Here is an 18,835-nt window from a genome sequence, read left to right as displayed (position 1 = left end):
ATACAGGCTCTCTTATTTAACCTTTGTGTTACCTTAGGTTAGTTAGTTACAGGTGTTCTGATCCTCAATTTCCTCATCTGTAATGAAGATAGATACTTCACTAGGTAATTTTGGGAAAATTAAATGAAGTAATTTCCAGCTAGCTTATTACCTTTTGAAAAACCAAATGGAAAAGGGAGTGTACTTAACTTTTCTATTTTGACTAATGGGTAATTAAAATAAAAATTGCTCTTTGGTCTTTGAAAAAATACTGACTCTCAGTTCTGATATCAAGTGATCACCTTCAGAATGATATTAGTATTGTTCTACAACTTAAATGTGCCTGATACCCAGACTGCCTTCCTCAAATGTTACTGTCTTCAGTTGTTACTGTCTGTACTCTTAAAGTGAAGCAGTAGAGTCTGGATCCCATATCTGATATTCTTTTTCTTTCTCATTTCTACTGTCCAGTAATTTATTTTAAAAATCAGTAATTTCAAATTCCACAAACAAAATTGAAGAACAGCTGTATTTTCTTTGAATTCTCTCTTCTGTACACTCAGTGATTACACCACCACAATATCCAACATACGCAAACCTCAGGGAAAGGTTAGTAGAAACACACAGGTGGGGGGGCCTCCCTGGTGGAGCAAGGGTTAAGGCACAACCTATGAAGCTGTGTGCAGCCTCTGCCGCAGGAGTTCGATCCCCCAGCCAGGGAGCAACCCACATGGCACAGCAGACCTCTCCTGACTTGCCCGCTGCTCCCCTTAGCAGTGTATTTCAGTCAATCTGCCTGTTCTGTTCCCCACTCGTCTCTGGTGAATCTTCTCACCCCCCACACCTCTGACCTGTACCCCAGCTCTTATATGTATAGATAAATAAATCTTTAAAAAAGAAAGAAAGAAAGAAACACACAGATGGGATCATGGTGCTCTTAGTTCCTGAGTGAAATTGTCTCACAAAAAAAGCACAGGATATAGAACAACATAAGGACTCCTGTTACATACAGAGTGAGCAAAAAACAAACTAGCATTTTCTTTTTATATGCATAATGAGGAAACCTGCATGGATTACAGGGCCTTTGATGCACATTTAAAAATCAGGCAAGTTGTCTGTAATGCATTTTTCAAATAATTTGGAGTGCACTGATTAGTGTTGGCTTTGATATTCTTGCATGGTCACATGTCAATATTTTCGCTGTAGCCTGTTGATCTTATTTTTTTATGAAAATGTTTGGTTACCAAATAACCTTAGCCCAAAACTTTGATAATGAATTTTTAAGATGATTAGCTTTTTCCCAGTGTCCTTTTATCCCTCCTAGTTAGAGGCAATAGAGATTTGTGTAAATGATTAGCTGCCTGCAGCATATTCGTTTCTGTAATGTATTATCTTTAAGTATAGCTCTCATGAAAATATTTTCTAGACATCTTAACAAAAATTTCTCATAAGATAATTCTGCTTCTCCACTATCTTTCTTTTTTTTTTTTTAAGATTTATTTATTTATTTATTTATTTATTTATTTATTCATTTATTCATTTATTTATACAAGCACTGGGTACAGTCAGAAGCGCGGGAGGGTGAGAGAATTCACCAGAGCCAGAGTGGGGAGCAGAGCAGGCAGAAGGACCGAAGTACACTGCTGAGGGGAGCAGCGGGCAGCAGGAGAGGTCTGCACACCATGCGGGACCCTCCTCCGGTGGCCGGGGAGCAGCCGGGGATCGAACTGGCGCTGCAGAGGCTGCGGGCAGCTTCGCAACCCAACGCTCAACCGCTGCGCCACCGGGGAGGCCCTCCACTATCTTTCAATAAAATAAAATTATATTCTCAGAGAGGGAAAAATATAGGTGATAAGTTGAATATTTTTGACAAGAGAAGACTTATTTTAATGCCTAACTCTTTTATGAAGACTAGGAAGGTAGGAAACCGCAAATACCTATCAGTTCCTGAACTTGAGGATGGGAAGATAAGGATAAAAAAGGACTCAAATCAACAATTGACTAGGAAGCAAATGTGATCAAAATGTTCCCTTTTGCCTAAGTAGAGCCACACAGAATGACTCCACACTTGGGTAGTTCCTCAGCTAATCCAGACTATAAACACTAGTTATTAAAAAAAGCTTGGAGCCTCCCCTGGTGGCACAGGCGGTTCAGTGCAGTGCTGTGAAGCTGTCCGCAGCCTCTGCAGCGCCGGTTCAATCCCAGCTGGCCGGTGAGGGTCCCACATGGTGTGGCAGACCTCTCCTGTCTTACCCGCTGCTCCCCTCAGCAGTGTATTTTATCATTCTGCCTGTTCTGTTCCCCGCTCTGTCTCTGGTGAATCCTCTCACCCTCCCGCACATCTGTCCTGTACCCGGTTCTTATATAAAATAAATGAATAAAAAATATATATATATAGAAGAGAAGAAAAAAAAGCTCGACATTTAATTCACAAAATTTTAGTTATATTCAGGTATTATATTACCACTCTTGTGAGGGCAGACTGAGTCAGACACATACATACCTGGCACATGCATCTATACCTCTAAAACAGTATTTTTTACCTCTCTTAGTGGTGCCAAATAGTTTCTTAGGAAATTTTTTAAGAAATATATAGTCCCTTGTGCTCTTCTCTCCCCTGTTGATCGTCTCCCTACTCCTCCCCTGTAGAATTTCTCTGATTTATAGGTGCCTGTTAATTTTGGTTTTTTTTATTTTTTTTTCCTCATCCTTATTTGGTTCCCCTATATTCCTCCCATAAGTGAAACCATCCGATATTTTTCTTTTCCCTTCTGACTTATTTCACTGAGCATAATCCCTTCCAGCTTCATCCATGTTGCTGTGAATGGGATGAGTTTATCTTTTTTGATTGCTGAATAGTGGTGCACAGGTGAATTGGTAGTGGGAATTTTACAGGGACTACACCTGAGAAGAGAGAACAAACATTGTACAAACATGAACAATGTTATCAAATATATATAAATAAATATTTAAAAAGAAAAAAAGATTTTGTTTCATATGTAAATCAATTTTAAACAATGTATATAACAATAGTAAAAAGTGGATTACTCAAAATAGCTTTCCATTTTGGTTTGGGTTTAAAAAGAAATGACTTGGGTAAAGATTGAAATAATACCATAACAAAATAAACTTTTGTCTTTATAATTAAAAAAGATCATATAATGTGATCTTTCTATGAGATCAAGTTCCTCTACTGAATTTAAAAGTAATGTTTATTAATTCAGATTATAGATTGTCCATCAAAAACTATTTAACTCTTCTACTTCCTGGAATATTTAGTATTATTTCCCTTGGACCCTAATAATTACTTTTTACTTTTAGGTGCTCACCTGGTAGAGGTTATCGATTGCCAACAAGTGCCTTGGTGAACCTTTCTCATGGTAGTCGCTCTGAAACTGGAAATCAGAAGTTGACAGCCATTGTGAAACCACAACCAGCTGTGAATCACTGTTGCTCAAGTTCATCAGTTTCTTCTGGGCATTTGGGAGGCCTCAATCATTCCCCTCAATCACTTTTTGTTCCTACTCAGGTAAGAACTCATTTCTCTCCACCCCATTTATATGTCACAGACAGACTTTGTAAGTGGAAACTTAATCTGACTCAGGTTTCCTTTTTTTTCCCATAATTATTCATTTTTTTATTAATGAAATGCCATTGTTTTTAGTTTCGCTTTTTTTTTTTTAATAGAGGCATGTTTATTAATTTATTTGTTTTGTTTGTTTGTTTTGTTCATACATGCACTGGGTACAGTCAGAAGCGCGGGAGGGTGAGAGAATTCACCAGAGCCAGAGCGGGGAGCAGAGCAGGCAGAAGGACCGAAGTACACTGCTGAGGGGAGCAGCGGGCAGCAGGAGAGGTCTGCGCGCCATGTGGGACCCTCCTCTGGTGGTCGGGGAGCAGCCGGGGATCGAACCGGCGTCGCAGAGGCTGCGGGCAGCTTCGCAACCCAGCGCTCAACCGCTGCGCCACCGGGGAGGCCCTAGTTTCGCTTTTTTTATTTAAAACTTTTTGGTTCATTTTTTTCCAAAATTTATGATTTCTCCCTTCTGTATTTTTCCCACCATCAAAGCACCTGTAGTCCTCTACCATAGTCCATTATGCTCTCCTCCCCACCTATTTTCTTCCTTACCTCCATTTGTTTGGTTTCTCTATATTCCACATGTAAGTGAAACCATGAGGTATTTTTCTTTCTCCTTTTCACTCACTTCACTTAGGATAATCCCTCACAGTTCCATCCATGTTGCCAAAATTGGCATAAGTTTATCTTTTTGATTTCTGTGTAGTAAGGATGTAAAATAAAAAGTAAATAAATTAATAGTTTTGGATTGAGTCAATTCCAGATTTGTTTTAATAAACTAGTAAAGAATGCCATTGAGGGCTCCCCGGTGGCGCAGCAGTTGAGCGCTGGGTTGCGAAGCTGCCCGCAGGCTCTTTAGTGCCGGTTGGATCCCTGGCTGCTCCCCGGCCACCAGAGGAGGGTCCCACATGGCGCGCAGACATCTCCTGCCGCCCGCTGCTCCCCTCAGAGTGTACTTCGGTCCTTCTGCCTGCTCTACTCCCTGCTCTGGCTCTGGTGAATTCTCTCACCCTCCCATGCTTCTGACTGTACCCAGTGCTTGTATAAATAAATAAATAAATAAATAAATCTTAAAAAAAAAAAAAGAATGCCATTGATAGCATTTTACAACTCTGTTATAAAGTTACAGTTGTATTAAAGAAGAAATTTACTTTCTTAAATAATGAGCATGAGTATGTCTTTCTTTATTTAGTTTTCAAACTAACATTTACAGTTTTTCTATAAGATATATATATACACACAGTGAAATATTATTCAGTAATCAAAAAAGATAAACTCATACCATTTGCAGCAACATGCATGGAGCTGAACAGGATTATGCTAAGCAGAATAATCAGATGGAAAAAGAAAAATATAGAATGGTTTCACTCTAGTTGGAATATAGGAATGCAAAAGAATTGGGAAAAAGACAAAACTTGCAAGCTGAGTATACATTTGAGGCAAACAGCAAGGGAGGGAGAGGGAAGAGGTTCAAAACAGGGAAGAGCAAAAAGGAGTATGATGATGGTACACAGGTGCTATGGTGGTGAAATAATTATGGGGACTACACCTGAGGGGAGAACAAAGATGTAAAAAAAAAATTAGAAAAAATAATTTTGAGATATAATTCACATTTAAAAATTAATTTTTTTTAATTTTTATTTTTTTTATACATTTTATTGTTATATTCCCCATACAATTGCAGCCCCCCCATTCTGACCCCAATCCCTCCCCTCCCGCCCCCGCCCCCCTAAAAGTGTCTCTGGTTCATAGTTTTTTGTTGATTTTGATTTTCACTTTCTTATATTCATTTTCCTGGTCCCTTATTTAAGTTTTCTAGATTCCTGCTATGAGTGAGACCATCCGGTATTTTTCTTTTTCTTTTTGGCTTATTTCGCTGAGCATGATCCCTTCCAGCGCCATCCATGTTGCTGCAAATTGCATGTGTTTATCTTTTTTGAATGCTGAGTAATATTCCATGGTATATATGTACCACATCTTCTTGATCCAGTCATCTATTTTTGGGCATTTGGGTTGTTTCCAAAGCTTAGCTATTGTAAACAGTGCTGCTATAAACATAGGGGTGCAGGTGTTCTTTGGAATTGATGTTTCTGTGTCCTTTGGGTAAATACCTTGGAGTGGAATTGCTGGATCATATGGAAGCTCTATGTTTAGTAGGTCCAGAAATCTCCACACAGCTCTCCACAGTGGTTGGACCAGTTTGCACTCCCACCAACAGTGCAGAAGAGTTCCTTTTTCTCCACACCCTCGCCAACATTTGTTGTTGCTAGTTTTTTTAATATGTGCCATTCTCACTGGTGTAAGATGGTATCTCATGGTAGTTTTGATTTGCATTTCCCTGATGACAAGTGATGTTGAACATTTTTTCATATGCCTGTTGGCCATTTGCATTTCCTCTTCAGAGAAGTTTCTTTTTAGCTCTTCTGCCCATTTTTTGACTGGATTATTTTCTTTGTTGTTGTTGAGTCTCATCAGCTCTTTGCAGATTTTTGTGATCAGTCCTTTATCATTAGTGTTGGGTGCAAAAATGTTCTCCCAGTTGGTGGGGTTTCTCTTTGTTTTTGTTATTGTCTCTTTTGCTGTGCAAAAGCTCTTTAATTTGATGTAGTCCCAGCTGTTTATCTTTGCCTTCACTATCACTGCTTTGGGTGATGTGTCTGTAAAGATGTCTTTGATGTGCAAATCACGTAGTGTTTCGCCTATATTTCCTTCTATATATTTTATGGTTTCAGGTCTTATGTCTAGTTCTTTAATCCATTTTGAGTTGATTTTTGTGTATGGTGTGAGGTAGTGGTCAAGCTTCATTCTTTTGCATGTAGCGACCCAGTTTTCCCAGCACCATTTATTGAACAAACTTTCTTTGCTCCAATGCATATTCTTTGCTCCTTTGTCAAAGATTAGTTGACCATAAATCTGTGGGTTTATTTCTGGATTTTCTATTCGATTCCATTGGTCTGTATGCCTGTTCTTGTTCCAATACCATGCAGTTTTGATGATTATGGCTTTGTAGTATAGTTTGAAGTCTGGGAGTGTGATGCCTCCATTCCCTTCTTTTTTTTTCAGGAGAGCTTTGGCTATTCGGGGTTTTTTGTGATTCCATATGAATTTCATCAATAATTGTTCTATTTCTTTGAAGAATGACATTGAAATTTTGATTGGAATAGCATTGAATCTGTATATTGCTTTTGGAAGGATGGCCATTTTAATAATGTTTATTCTTCCAATCCATGAGCAGGGGATGTCTCTCCATTTCTTTGTGTCTTCTTCTATTTCTTTTAACAGTGTTTTATAGTTTTCTTTGTATAGGTCCTTTACCTCTTTTGTTAGATTTATTCCCAAATATTTGATTTTTTTTGTTTCAATAACAAAAGGGATGTTTTTTTTGATTTCTTCTTCTTCAGATTTATTGTTTGTGTATAGGAAGGCTACTGACTTTTGCGTGTTGATTTTGTATCCTGCCACTTTACTGAACTGATTGATGAGTTGAATTAGCTTTTCTGTGGAGTTTTTGGGGTTCTCTATGTATAATATCATATCGTCTGCAAATAGTGATAGTTTGACTTCTTCTTTTCCTATTTGGATTCCTTGGATGTCTTTCTCTTGTCTTATTGCCCTGGCTAGGACTTCCAGTATTATATTGAAAAGCAGTGGTGAGAGTGGACATCCTTGTCTTGTTCCAGATCTTAATGGAATTGCTTTCAGCTTTTCACCATTGAGAATGATACTGGCTGTTGGCTTGTCATAGATGGCCTTTATGATGTTGAGGTATGTTCCTTGTATCCCAAGAATTTCAGGGGCTTTTATCATGAATGGGTGTTGCACTTTGTCGAAAGCTTTCTCAGCATCTATTGATATTATCATATGGTTTTTATATTTCTTTTTGTTGATGTGTTGGATAACGTTGATTGATTTTCGGATGTGAAACCATCCTTGTGTCCCTGGAATGAATCCTACTTGGTCGTGGTGAATTATCTTATGGATACATTGTTGGATTCTGATAGCTAAAATTTTATTGAGGATTTTTGCATCAGTGTTCATTAGGGAGATTGGCCTGTAGTTTTCCTTTTTTGTGTTGTCCTTGTTCGTTTTTGGTATTAGTGTAATGTTGGCTTCATAAAACGTGTTTGGTATTGTCCCTTCCTTCTCAATAAAAATTAATTTTTTTCTTAATTAAGCTAAAGTCCTTTGAGATCTATGAAATGACATAATTTGAAAGGTAAAAGGGAGAAGACTATATCATCTTTATCAAAAACAATTTCCAAATTTCCACTATGCTCTTCTGGGTGATTTCCTTTATTACATGTTATTGGGCACGAAAGTTGGATTATTTTGTGCAAGACAGTTAACTTTATTTAATTCCATGGTCCCAAATCTTAACCATGCTTTTTAACCAAATAATACATGCCTATAATAATCCAATTAGAAATCACACTTAAGTAGATAATAACTAAGAAAGCAAAATTTTTCTCAAATCTCAGGTGGTGACTGTTAAACTTTTAGCATATTTTATTCTGTATGATATTGGTATTATATAACTAATATGAGAATTAATAGATTGCTTTTGAGTAAGATAATTTTAAAAATAACCCCATTAGATGTTAATTTGAATGAAATATCAATTATTTTAGAACACAAAAATATCTGTTGTTGGGGATATTGAGTCAGTGTAATATTTTATAGTATTTTTGTTTTAAATACTTTTGCTAAAATCATTCAAAATGAGTTACATATGAAGAAGACCATTTTCATTCAAATATGTAGTATACTTTCATGATTAATGTACTGAGCTCCAGAAAAAAACCTTGAGATTTCAGATAATGAAAGTTAAATATCCTGTCTACCACTGAATAACTTTAATGATGAATTATTTAATTTTAATATGAACCCTTTTTACATGTTTCATTTTTACTTCGTTCATCAATCTTTCTTCATGTTCAGTTCCTTAAGAAACTATTTTGTGCTTTGATAGGTACCTGCTAAAGATGATGATGAATTTTGTAACATTTGGCAGTCCTTACAGGGATCTGGAAAGGCTCAACATTTTCAGCCAACTCTGCAAGAGAAGGTTTGCTACACATTTTACAATTTTTATATTTCTCTGTTAAATATGTAATGATTAATTTTCTTCTAAACGTTTATCATTTAGAAATAACAGTTTTGGTCATGAATTTTCATAATTCTTTTCAGTCAGATATAAAAAATTTTGTACCAGTAAGTGAGAAGATAGGTGATTTTTTTAATTATAAATCTGTTTTGAATTTTTTTTGTTCCTACAAAATAATTAGTACTATATTTAAAATTCAGCAAAGGCCTAATGCCACTCATTAGTTTATTGATTTTCATTTCAGTATATAGTTTTGTGCTGTCAGTTGACTATCTTAAATATGAATGACCAAATTCACATTCCTTGATAGAGATTAAGAAGAGATTCTGCTAAAAAGGTAGACCAAAAAAGAAGAAAAGAAATAATTTCCTACTGTGTTTTTTGCTACTTACCTGTCATCTCAAATTGCTCATCAATTTCTGTTTTCTCAACTTTTTAAACCAGTAGCTTGAACATGAGGGTCTCATTTATTTTGATGTGTTCCAGTGATGCCAGTGTTCTCAAAACTAAAGAGGGTAAAATAGCAAAGGGAATTATGGTAGAATAAAAATTAAAAATGAGAGTGACAAAATACAGAGGTTTCCTCTTCCAATATGCTATTATATTATCCTTTCTAACTAAATGTCATCTATAAAAGATTTTCAAACTCTCTTCACCTCTCTTATTTATTTGATACTGCTAATTCTTCAGGAGTACTTCACTGTCATTCATTCATTCAGCACATATTTATTGAGTTCCTACCATGTGCCTGGCATTGATCTATGCAATGAGAATAGAACAATAAACAAAACAAAAATTCTAACCCCTTACAAAGAGAGGATAGTAAGATAAATAAGTACATTACGTGGTGCATTAAACAGTAATACATGTTTAAGAAAAATTACAGAGACTGAACTTAGGGAATGTTGGGGAGGAGAGAGAAAAGTTTTGCAGTTTTAAATAGAATTATCTGGTCACATTTGAGCAAAGATTTGAGTGAAATAATGAATAGGGGTATGTAGATATAGAAAGGAGAGTATTGCAGATAAGGTAAAACCTTGTTTTCAGGACAATTCCTTGCATATTCAAGGAAAAATAAGACCATGAATCATTAGAATGAGTTGTAGGAAATGGAGGTATTTTATAGCTCCTTACGGGTCTTTGGCTTTCACCAATTAATCCCAAAGAACTAGTAAATCTCAAGGGAGGAACCTTTATTAGGTATCACATTGTAGAGAGGGATCCTGGCTTTATGGAGTTGTAGGACTGGGTAATGGGGAGTTGTATTTTATGCTAGGCTATACTGGGGCATGTGCAGAAGCGCTACATGCTTCTTCATATATCACATATCTCATTAGCATCTTAGGTCTCCACTCAGCTGTGTGTGTATAAAAGGCTAATAGCTGTGTGTATATATAGGTCATTTCTAGATCAGTCTTCTGCCATCTGCCTCTGTGAGGTCAGCAAGTTTCACTTGGTTCTGGGGCCATTACCCAAAGGCAGGAAGCTTCTGTAGGGTAAAAAGTCTATTTCTCACTGGCCATTGACTAGATTCCTATAAAATTTAGGGGGTTCAATAAAAGGAAGGTTAGGCCAGCAAGATCTGGTTCCAGGGGTCCATTTATAATAGTTAGAGAAATGACACATCAACACCATTAAGCTAGGCCATTATAAGGACATTGGTTTTTACTCCGTGAAATGGGAAATCATTGGGGGGTTTTGAGCAGCAGAGTAACATGATCTGATTTATCTTTTAATAAGATCACTCTGTCTGCATCTTGAGAATAGAATGTAGAGTGTAGAACAGAAATTAGTTTGGAGACTGTTGTAATCATCAAAGGGAAAGTTTACTTTCTAATCCCAGGGTAGCGGGAGTCTAAAAGAAGGGATCAAATTCTCAACATGTTTGGGAAAGATTGATCACCAGATCATGATGAATTGGATGTGGGGGCAAAAGAGAAGGAATAAAGGATGTGACTCTTTAGATCTGAGTAACTGAAAAATATAGATTGGCTTTTAACTGAGATTGGGAAGATTGCAGATCTAATAGGTTTGTAGATCAGGAGTTAAATTTTGGACATTGTAAATTTGGGATATATATTAAACATTCAAACAGAGATACAGAATTGGACATTTGAATGGAGATAAAGAATTGAACATTGAGTCTGAAGGTCATGGTTGATGTACAAGATGGTGTGTGTGTGTGTGTGTGTGTGTGTGTGTGTGTGTGTGTCTCCAGGGAAGTGGATATAGATAGATTTTTAATAACTTAACCATAGAGTAGTCGGTCTTCATTGAGTCAGAAAGATTAAGTGAAATGGACAAAGACTGAGAAGAAATGGCCAATGAGATAGGAGGAAAAGCAAGAAAGGGTGTTGTTACCTAGATGAAAAGTAAAGAATGAATGTCAAGGAAACAGAACGATCAACTATGTCAAATACATGCGTTGACCCAATTAAGATGAAAACTTAGAATTGACCATGTGTTTAGCACATGGTCATTGGATATCTTGTTGAGAAATTTCAGTGGATTGATAGGAATGAGAGACTGATTAAAGTGTGCTGAATAGAGAAAAGGAGAAGAGAAATTGGAGGCATAAAATATTCAAATTATTTTGAAAGCAATTTTTTCAAAAAGTTTGCTGCAAAAGAAAACATTGCCCTGAATCCTCTCTTGCCTTTACGTATATGTTCACCTTCTTTAACCTTGCTTCTTCCAACCTTTCACTGGGGACTGTTTTCCCAAATTCTGTTTTCTTTTGCCTTTTGCCTGGTTGTTTAAGTGGTGACGTTGGCTCTTAATCTCTGCTGATTACTATGTAATCTATATCTCTGATTCCAATCCCTCGATCAAAATTAACTTTCTAGAAGAGAAAAATACAGAAAAATATATGGATGCCCTATTATCACCTCAGTCTCAAGATGTCTCAAAATTGACCTTGTCAAAAAACTCTTATTTCTAACACAGCCATTTTCTCGGGTATATACTCTGAAAAGCAAAGATAATTTTTTTTTCTCTTTCTCTTTTATATTTTTGGTGATGAGACTCCAAATCCTTTTACTCCTTCTCAGTTCCCACAACTAAACCTTAGATTGTCAGCTCAGGCCTAGATTAGCCTCCTATCTGTACTTCCTGTGCCTTTTCTTTTTACTTTCTAATCCTACATAGTATTATCTGATTAACTCCCCTTAAGGTCCTTAGCCCCATGGCATATTTGGCAAAGTATTTAATTAATAAGAGCTTAGGTTTGAACTCTTTTTTTTTTTTTTTTTTTTTTTGCCTTGAGACATCATGGTGTGATAAATCTGGTATGAACTCAGAATCAGGTTTTGTGACTCAAACTGAGTTAATCTAATTTTGCTGGACCTTCATGGTTTCATCTGTAGGATTAAGGTATTGGAGTTAGATGACATTTTAGGTCTTTTCCAGTGCCAAAAAGGTAATATTTTAATATTCTAGAGTATCAGGTTCCCTGTTTAGTACTACTGAGATCCAAACCCATCTCAAGCTAGTGTCTGAGACCTTCTATTACAAATTCTTATACAAAATATGTCCAACTACTTGGTAAAATCGCCTGTTCCAAGCAGATTAGTTTCTACTTTTCCTACCTTACAAAGAGATAATTCCCATGTCAAATTTTGTATTCTTGTTGTTCCTTCTATTTAGGATCCCCTTTTCTCTATCACTACTAAATTCCCCTAGATCTCTGTCAAGGTCTAATCATCTTGTTACTACCTGTTGCCTTGAGATAAAATTCGATACTTGATATTATATTTTCTCAGAATCTTCTGCATATATATCCTGTCATTGGGCACTCTCACTGTATCATGTTTTATCTGCTAAATGTGGCAAGAAGTATGGGCCACCACATATAACACTTATATCCAAGAAACATTTGTAAGTACCCTGGTATTCATCTGATGAACAAATTATATAGAACTCACAGTGATAATTTTGAAAAAGAAAGAGACAGTATTCAAGCTTCTGGAAAAGGAAAAACTCGAGACAGTAAAAAGATCGGTAGTGGCTACAGTTTAGGTAGAGAGGGAAGATGAATAGAGCACACATTTTTAGGACACAAATAAACTCATTATGATATTATAATGGTAACTATATGTCGTTATCTTTTTGTCCCAAACCATAGAATATAACACCAAAAATGAACCCAGCGTAACTATAGACTTTGGGTAATAAGGATGTGTCAGTTTTATCAATCGTAACAAACGTTCCGCTCTGGCGGAGGATGTTGGTACTGGAAGAACTTATGCTTTTGTGCAGGCTGGAGGCATGTGGGAAATCTCTTACTATCTTCTTAATTTTGTTGGGAATCTAAAACTGCTCTTAAAAAATAAAATTCTTTATGAGAAAAATTCAAGCATTTATTGTCAAAAGAAAATGTGACTAACTAATAGTTTTATCAAATAGAACAACCAAAAAAACTATACTCAAAGCCAGAATGTTTTCTTTGTAAACTCTGGCATGCTTTTTCTCTGAAATAGTATTGTGAACACTCAAATGTCAATCTCTTGTTATTTATTTCTGTAACCAAATCACTTTATTACATTTAGCCTCTATTTACTCATCTATGAAATGGAGTTAAAATATACTACAAATTTTTATGATTATGCAATAGCATTGTCATCATGATATTAAGATAATGGATACAAAGTACATCTTCAAATACCCTTGCACATAACAGACACATACACACAGTTTATTGTTCCTTATGGTTTAAGGTTTCCTTAGCATCAAAATCCTCCATAATGCTTTGTTTAGCCCAAAATCACAGCAGCCACTATGCTATGCAGATAGAAATCCCTTATGACTATCCCTTGAACGTTCCTAACACACAGAAATCATGCATATTTAAAACTTTCTAATAGAAATTTTTTAAATAATAAATTCAAGAGAATAGTACATTAAGCCCACAGATATACCTTACCTTGCACATGTCCCATCCTATTTCTTCTATAATAACTATTCATTTCCCTCTCCCTTTAGCCCCACAGATATAATTATTGTTGAAGCACATCCTGAGTGCTCTGTAGAGACTATTTCTGTTGTGGAAATAAAAATCATTTACCCTAAAATTTAATGTTTTTCTTAGTTTCTATATTAAATTCAAACAAAATTAGATTTAATTATTTTCTGCTGAAAATAGCATTTTGGTAAAATGCTTATTTTCTGTATATTTTGCAATCTGACTAAAGCTTAGAAAAATATCTGAGTATTGATCATCATATTAATAATGGTTATTTCTAGTTTGATGGAATTTTGAGTGTTTTTTTAAATTCTCTATACTTTCTTGTATATTCCTTAAAGTTTTTTCAGATGAACTATGTAAGTTTTATAAAAATAATAAATATATTTAAAGTTGAGGAAAATAATTATAATACTGAGAGTTTAAATCATTTATCAGAATTTTAATTCTCAGGGTACAGTTCTACCTCAAGAAATAAGTCAAGTAACTCAACATCATAAATCTGGCTTTCATGACAACAGTGTTAAATGTCAGCAGAGAAAACATGACTCTCACAGAAAATGTAAGTTTTACATTAGAGAAGTATCTTGTGCTAACTGCACATTCTTATTTTTATTAACTAACAGCTTTATTGAGATTTAATTCAGATACTGTAAAATTTCATCCTTTAAAAGTATGCAATCTGGTTTTTTTGTGTGTGTGTTTTTTTTAATTAAGTTTTACAACCAGTGCCATTTTCATCATCCCAAAAATAAACATTTGTAAGTATTAACAGTCAATCTTCTAGCCACTAACAACCACTTACTTACTTCCTGCCTCTATGAATTTGCCCTATTCTGGACATTTCTTTTATATGGAATCATGACATGTGTGACCATTTTTGAACTGGCATCTTTCAGGTAGGATGTTTTCAGAGTTCATCATAGTTCTCGTACTTATCAGTAGTACTATATCCCTTTTTATGGCTGGATAATATTCCATTATTTGAGTACTACATTTTGTTTATCCATTCACTTGTTGATGAACATTTGAGTATTCCCATTTTGGAGCTTTAATGACTAATACTCCAAGAATATCTGTGTACAGTTTTTTGTGTGAACATATTTGCAATCCCTTGGGAGTATATGAAATGAATGGAATTACTGAGTCATATGTTAAATTTGTATTTAACTTTTTGTGGAAAGACCATACTTTTCCAAAATGACTCTACCATTTGCATTCCCACCAGCAATATATGAGGGTCCAGTTTCACCGCATCCACCATAACACCATTTTTCTTTTTTATTATAGCCATCCTAGTTGGTGTAAAGTAGAATCTCTCTGTGGTATTCGATTGCAGTTCATTAATGTCTAATAAAGTTGAGCATCTTTTGCTGTGCTTTTGAGCTATTTGTATATCTGCTCTGGAAGAATCTCTAATCAAATATTTGCTTGTTTTATTATTTGTTTAAATTTCATTATTTTTTATTATTATTTATGATTCAGAGGTATAGAATCATATTCTTTAGGTGCACACCAGACCACCTCACCAAGGGACCCACTCTCCTCTACCACAGTCCATTGTGCACCCCCTCCCCAACTCTGTTCTTTTCCCCTTTTTTTCTGGTAGCTTCCATTGAATAGTCAAATTTGTAAGGTTTGTTGTTGATTAGATTTTATCTGACCTTTTGTTTCATTTCTCTGTATTCCACATGTAAGAGATGCCATTGGTATTTTTTTCTCTTTCTGCCTTATTTCACTTATCATAATCCCCTCCAGTTCACCCCTGTTGTCACAAATATAGCATTCATCTTTTTTTTGTACCTGAGTTGTATTCCGTTCCGTATATATGTCACACTTCCATACTTCTTTATATATTCTGTATACTACATGCTTATCAGATATTTGATTTGCAAATATTTATTCTCATTCCATGAAGCATTGATGTTTTTAATTTTGATCAGATCCTTTTTTTCTATTTGTTCCCTATTTTTTATTGGACTGCTGTGCTTTAGGTGTCATATCTAAGATACCATTTACTAATCCATGATGACAAAGATTTACATCTATATTATATTTTGAAAGTTTTATACTTTAAGCTCTTACATTTATGTGTTTTTCCCGTGTTGATTAATTTTATGTGGTACAAGGTGGGACTCATTTATTTATTTGTTTTCATTTTCCTAAGGTACAATGCCTGATCAAATCACTACTTGCTCAAAACCTTTCTGTGATTGTTTGCCCATTGCCTACCAGTTTAATGTCATAATCTTCAATACCTTGCACATTATGTTCCCACCTCAATCACTTAAACTCTATTCCTCCTTACTCTCCTGAAGAACTGGTATACTTGGGGCTCTATGAACACAGAGCTTGCTTTCTGCTTCCATGTCTTTTCTCTATGATTTCCTTTGCCTGGAATACCTAGCCTTTTATTCTACCCTTTGAAGACCTACCATCCTTCAAGATTCAATTGAATGCCACTTTTCTTTCCCCTTGTTTGTGAATATCTCTTCCCCTCTTACCTAGATTATAAATTCCTCAATTTCAAAATCTCCTTGGAATTCAATGAACTTTTAACATAGTACCTTGTACGACAAATATTTGGTAAATGTAACTGATCTTCAGGAAGTTCTTTGATTCACCAAAATTTTTATTGTCTTGTTCTAGTTAAAGAAGAGTGCAAGAGTCCTAAAATTGACAGTCAGCCACGAAAAATGTCAAATAAGCAGGTAAGCTTTCTTAAAGTCAGATTTCTTGTAGTTTTTTATTGTAATTGGCACCTCTGTGTCACCTGTCTGAATTTTGCAGCTCTTTCAACCAAATCCATAAAGTGTATGGCTGGCAGTCATTTGGCTGGAAGGTTGCACAGCTTGAGTCCAGGATTTGTCATTGCAGTTACCTGAAATCTTGACCCTGCCATTTAATAGTTAAGAGACCTTGAGCAGTTTTGACCACCCTTAGCCTCAATTTCCTCATCTTTAAAATGGGTACAAAAATAGATCATTTAGTCTTTTAATACATATAGGTTTTGTATACATACAAGCATATGCACATATGTGTATATATATATATAAAATTTGAAGAAATATGTTTGTATATACAATGAAAGTATATGGATCAGGGCCTCCTGGTGGTGCAGGGGGTTAAGCGCCGCACTATTAAGCCTCTGCAGTGTGAATTCGATCCCTAGCCAGCCTGGGAGCAACCCACATGGTGCAGCAGACATCTCCTATCTCACCCGCTGCTCCCCTCAGCAGTTTATTTCAGTCAGTCTGCCTGTTCTATTCCCCACACTGTCTGGTGAATCCTCTCACCACCTCCCCCCCCTACATCTCTGGCCTGTACCCCACCCCTTGTATGCATGAATAAATAAATCTTTAAAAAAGGAAGTATATGGATCAATATAGTAAAGTTCATGGTTAATTATGTGAAGTTGGGTCCTGTGAAACTGAGGTCATTTATGTTTTACATAATCTTAGCTGTTTAATAAGGAGTATATATACATTTTGTAATTGAAGAATGACAAATTTAATGTAGAAAACTTCAGCATGTATTCTTGTTATTTGAATTTTCTGTATGCATATTATATTTTAAAAGTTTAAAAATTCAGTCTCTTATAAGCTAGTAATACAATAATTTTATCAAGAACATCAGAATATTTGGCACATAGTAGGTTTTCAGTAAATAGAACCCATTATTATTTAGATACCAGTAAATGGTTGAATTAAATGACTTTTAAGGCCCTCTCCTTCTGAAACTCCTGTGCTACAATTTCCTTGCTTCTAAAGAAAGAATTCATAAACTTTTGTGCTATTTTGGTGAAGCCTCTGGACTCTTCCTCAGAATATTTTTAATTCTAAAGTAAAATACATAAGATTTGGGGGCAAACAGTTATATTGAAATAGAAGTACAGTTCTTATGGTTTATTGCCTGCATTCATAATTGAAGGAATGCTGAATCTTACTTAGATGTTAATGAAGATAAATAATTTTTTTCCTCATCCAGGTTTATAGGCCTCCTTTTTTCCTTATGATTTAAAAGGGGAAATAAAGTTTTCAGTTATTTATTTAGAACACTATTAAGTAGTTTTATTTGCTCTTTTAAGTTTTATTTGCTCTTTTATAGACATTTGGAGGGTCTGCCAAATGTAATATTAAGCTGCTGAAGAGAAACGAAAATGCTGAAGCCTCAGAAAACCAAAAGGTTGTGACTGGTTATCCAGGCACTAATGATAAGGTAAAAGACCATTCATTCCAGTTTCTCTTCCCAAATTTAGCACCTGAGAAGATGATTGGGTAAAAATTAAATGATTATTTTTGTACATAAAACTCCCAGCTTCCTCTGTATTCTTTACTTTATCTTCATGCACAAAATACTTATTCTTTTAGCCTAAACCTGGAATTGAGAACTTTTTAGCATCTTTGAATATTTCCAAAGAAAATGAAGTACCATCATCTCATCATGAAGAGTCTCCAAGTGAAGAACATTTGTCACCACAGTCATTTGCTATGGTTTGTATTTTATATCAACTTTTGTAGTATAATTGTTGGCCATGAAGATATACCCCATGCAACCATTAAAACACTTTCCCCTATTGTGAACTGATGTGTTGCATCATTATTGTTATGCTGTGAGGAAAATCAGACTTCCTAGGCAGTTTAGCCATCTTTTCAGACTTTTGCTCCCTTGCTTTTCAAACCTTTCTGCTAGGTAGTTTGATCAAAAGTCAAGTTATTGGTTTTCCTTACTCTCTATTTGAATGTAGTTGTCATCCTAATTTTTAACAGTTGAGCTCAGTAAAAGAGGTATCAATAAGCTCTCCAATTAATGTTAACTTTTCTGCTCCTGCCCCCACCATCTCTGTACCAATCTTTTTCAAAACAGAAGGGAACGCGAATGCTTAAAGAAATTCTAAAAATTGACAGCCCTGATACTGTGGACCATAAGAATGAAATGAAACAGTTTGGTAATGAAGTCCCTAGTTGCTCTACTAGAAGAGATGAATATTGCCCTTCCTCCCAGCCTAAACAAAACAAGAAATTAAGTAAGTAAACTAAGCACTTTTTGAACTATGCACTTTTTAAAGATTAAACTTTTATTTTTAAAAGTGTAATTAACAAATAAATGTAAAATTTGTATACATGTCATTTCATATCATAATATAACTATGTACACAATAGATTTATAGTCCTTTAATGTATTCTAATGAATACCTAAATTATACTATTATAGA

At 35.3% G+C, this 18,835-nt stretch overlaps 1 protein-coding gene across 3 annotated transcripts in view; it reads left to right on the top strand.

The window, feature by feature from the left end:
* Window positions 1–18,835, top strand: part of XRN1 (5'-3' exoribonuclease 1) — a gene marked incomplete at both ends in the record, with an annotated part of 137,329 nt that overhangs the window by 96,236 nt on the left and 22,258 nt on the right. The window contains 7 exons of one of the 3 annotated variants that reach the window (XM_084232405.1): window positions 3,301–3,508; window positions 8,526–8,621; window positions 14,074–14,182; window positions 16,270–16,331; window positions 17,728–17,838; window positions 17,991–18,113; window positions 18,487–18,646. In XM_084232405.1, coding sequence (XP_084088531.1) covers window positions 3,301–3,508; window positions 8,526–8,621; window positions 14,074–14,182; window positions 16,270–16,331; window positions 17,728–17,838; window positions 17,991–18,113; window positions 18,487–18,646 — 869 coding nt within the window. The remainder of the gene's footprint in view (window positions 1–3,300; window positions 3,509–8,525; window positions 8,622–14,073; window positions 14,183–16,269; window positions 16,332–17,727; window positions 17,839–17,990; window positions 18,114–18,486; window positions 18,647–18,835) is intronic. The other 2 variants (XM_084232406.1, XM_084232407.1) reach the window with 2 other exon arrangements.

Source organism: Talpa europaea (genome assembly GCF_964194135.1).
Source record: "Talpa europaea genome assembly, chromosome: 4".
Taxonomy (NCBI): Eukaryota; Metazoa; Chordata; class Mammalia; order Eulipotyphla; family Talpidae; genus Talpa; species Talpa europaea.
Note: the sequence above shows the minus strand (reverse complement) of the source record. Positions and strands in the feature narration are given on the sequence as shown.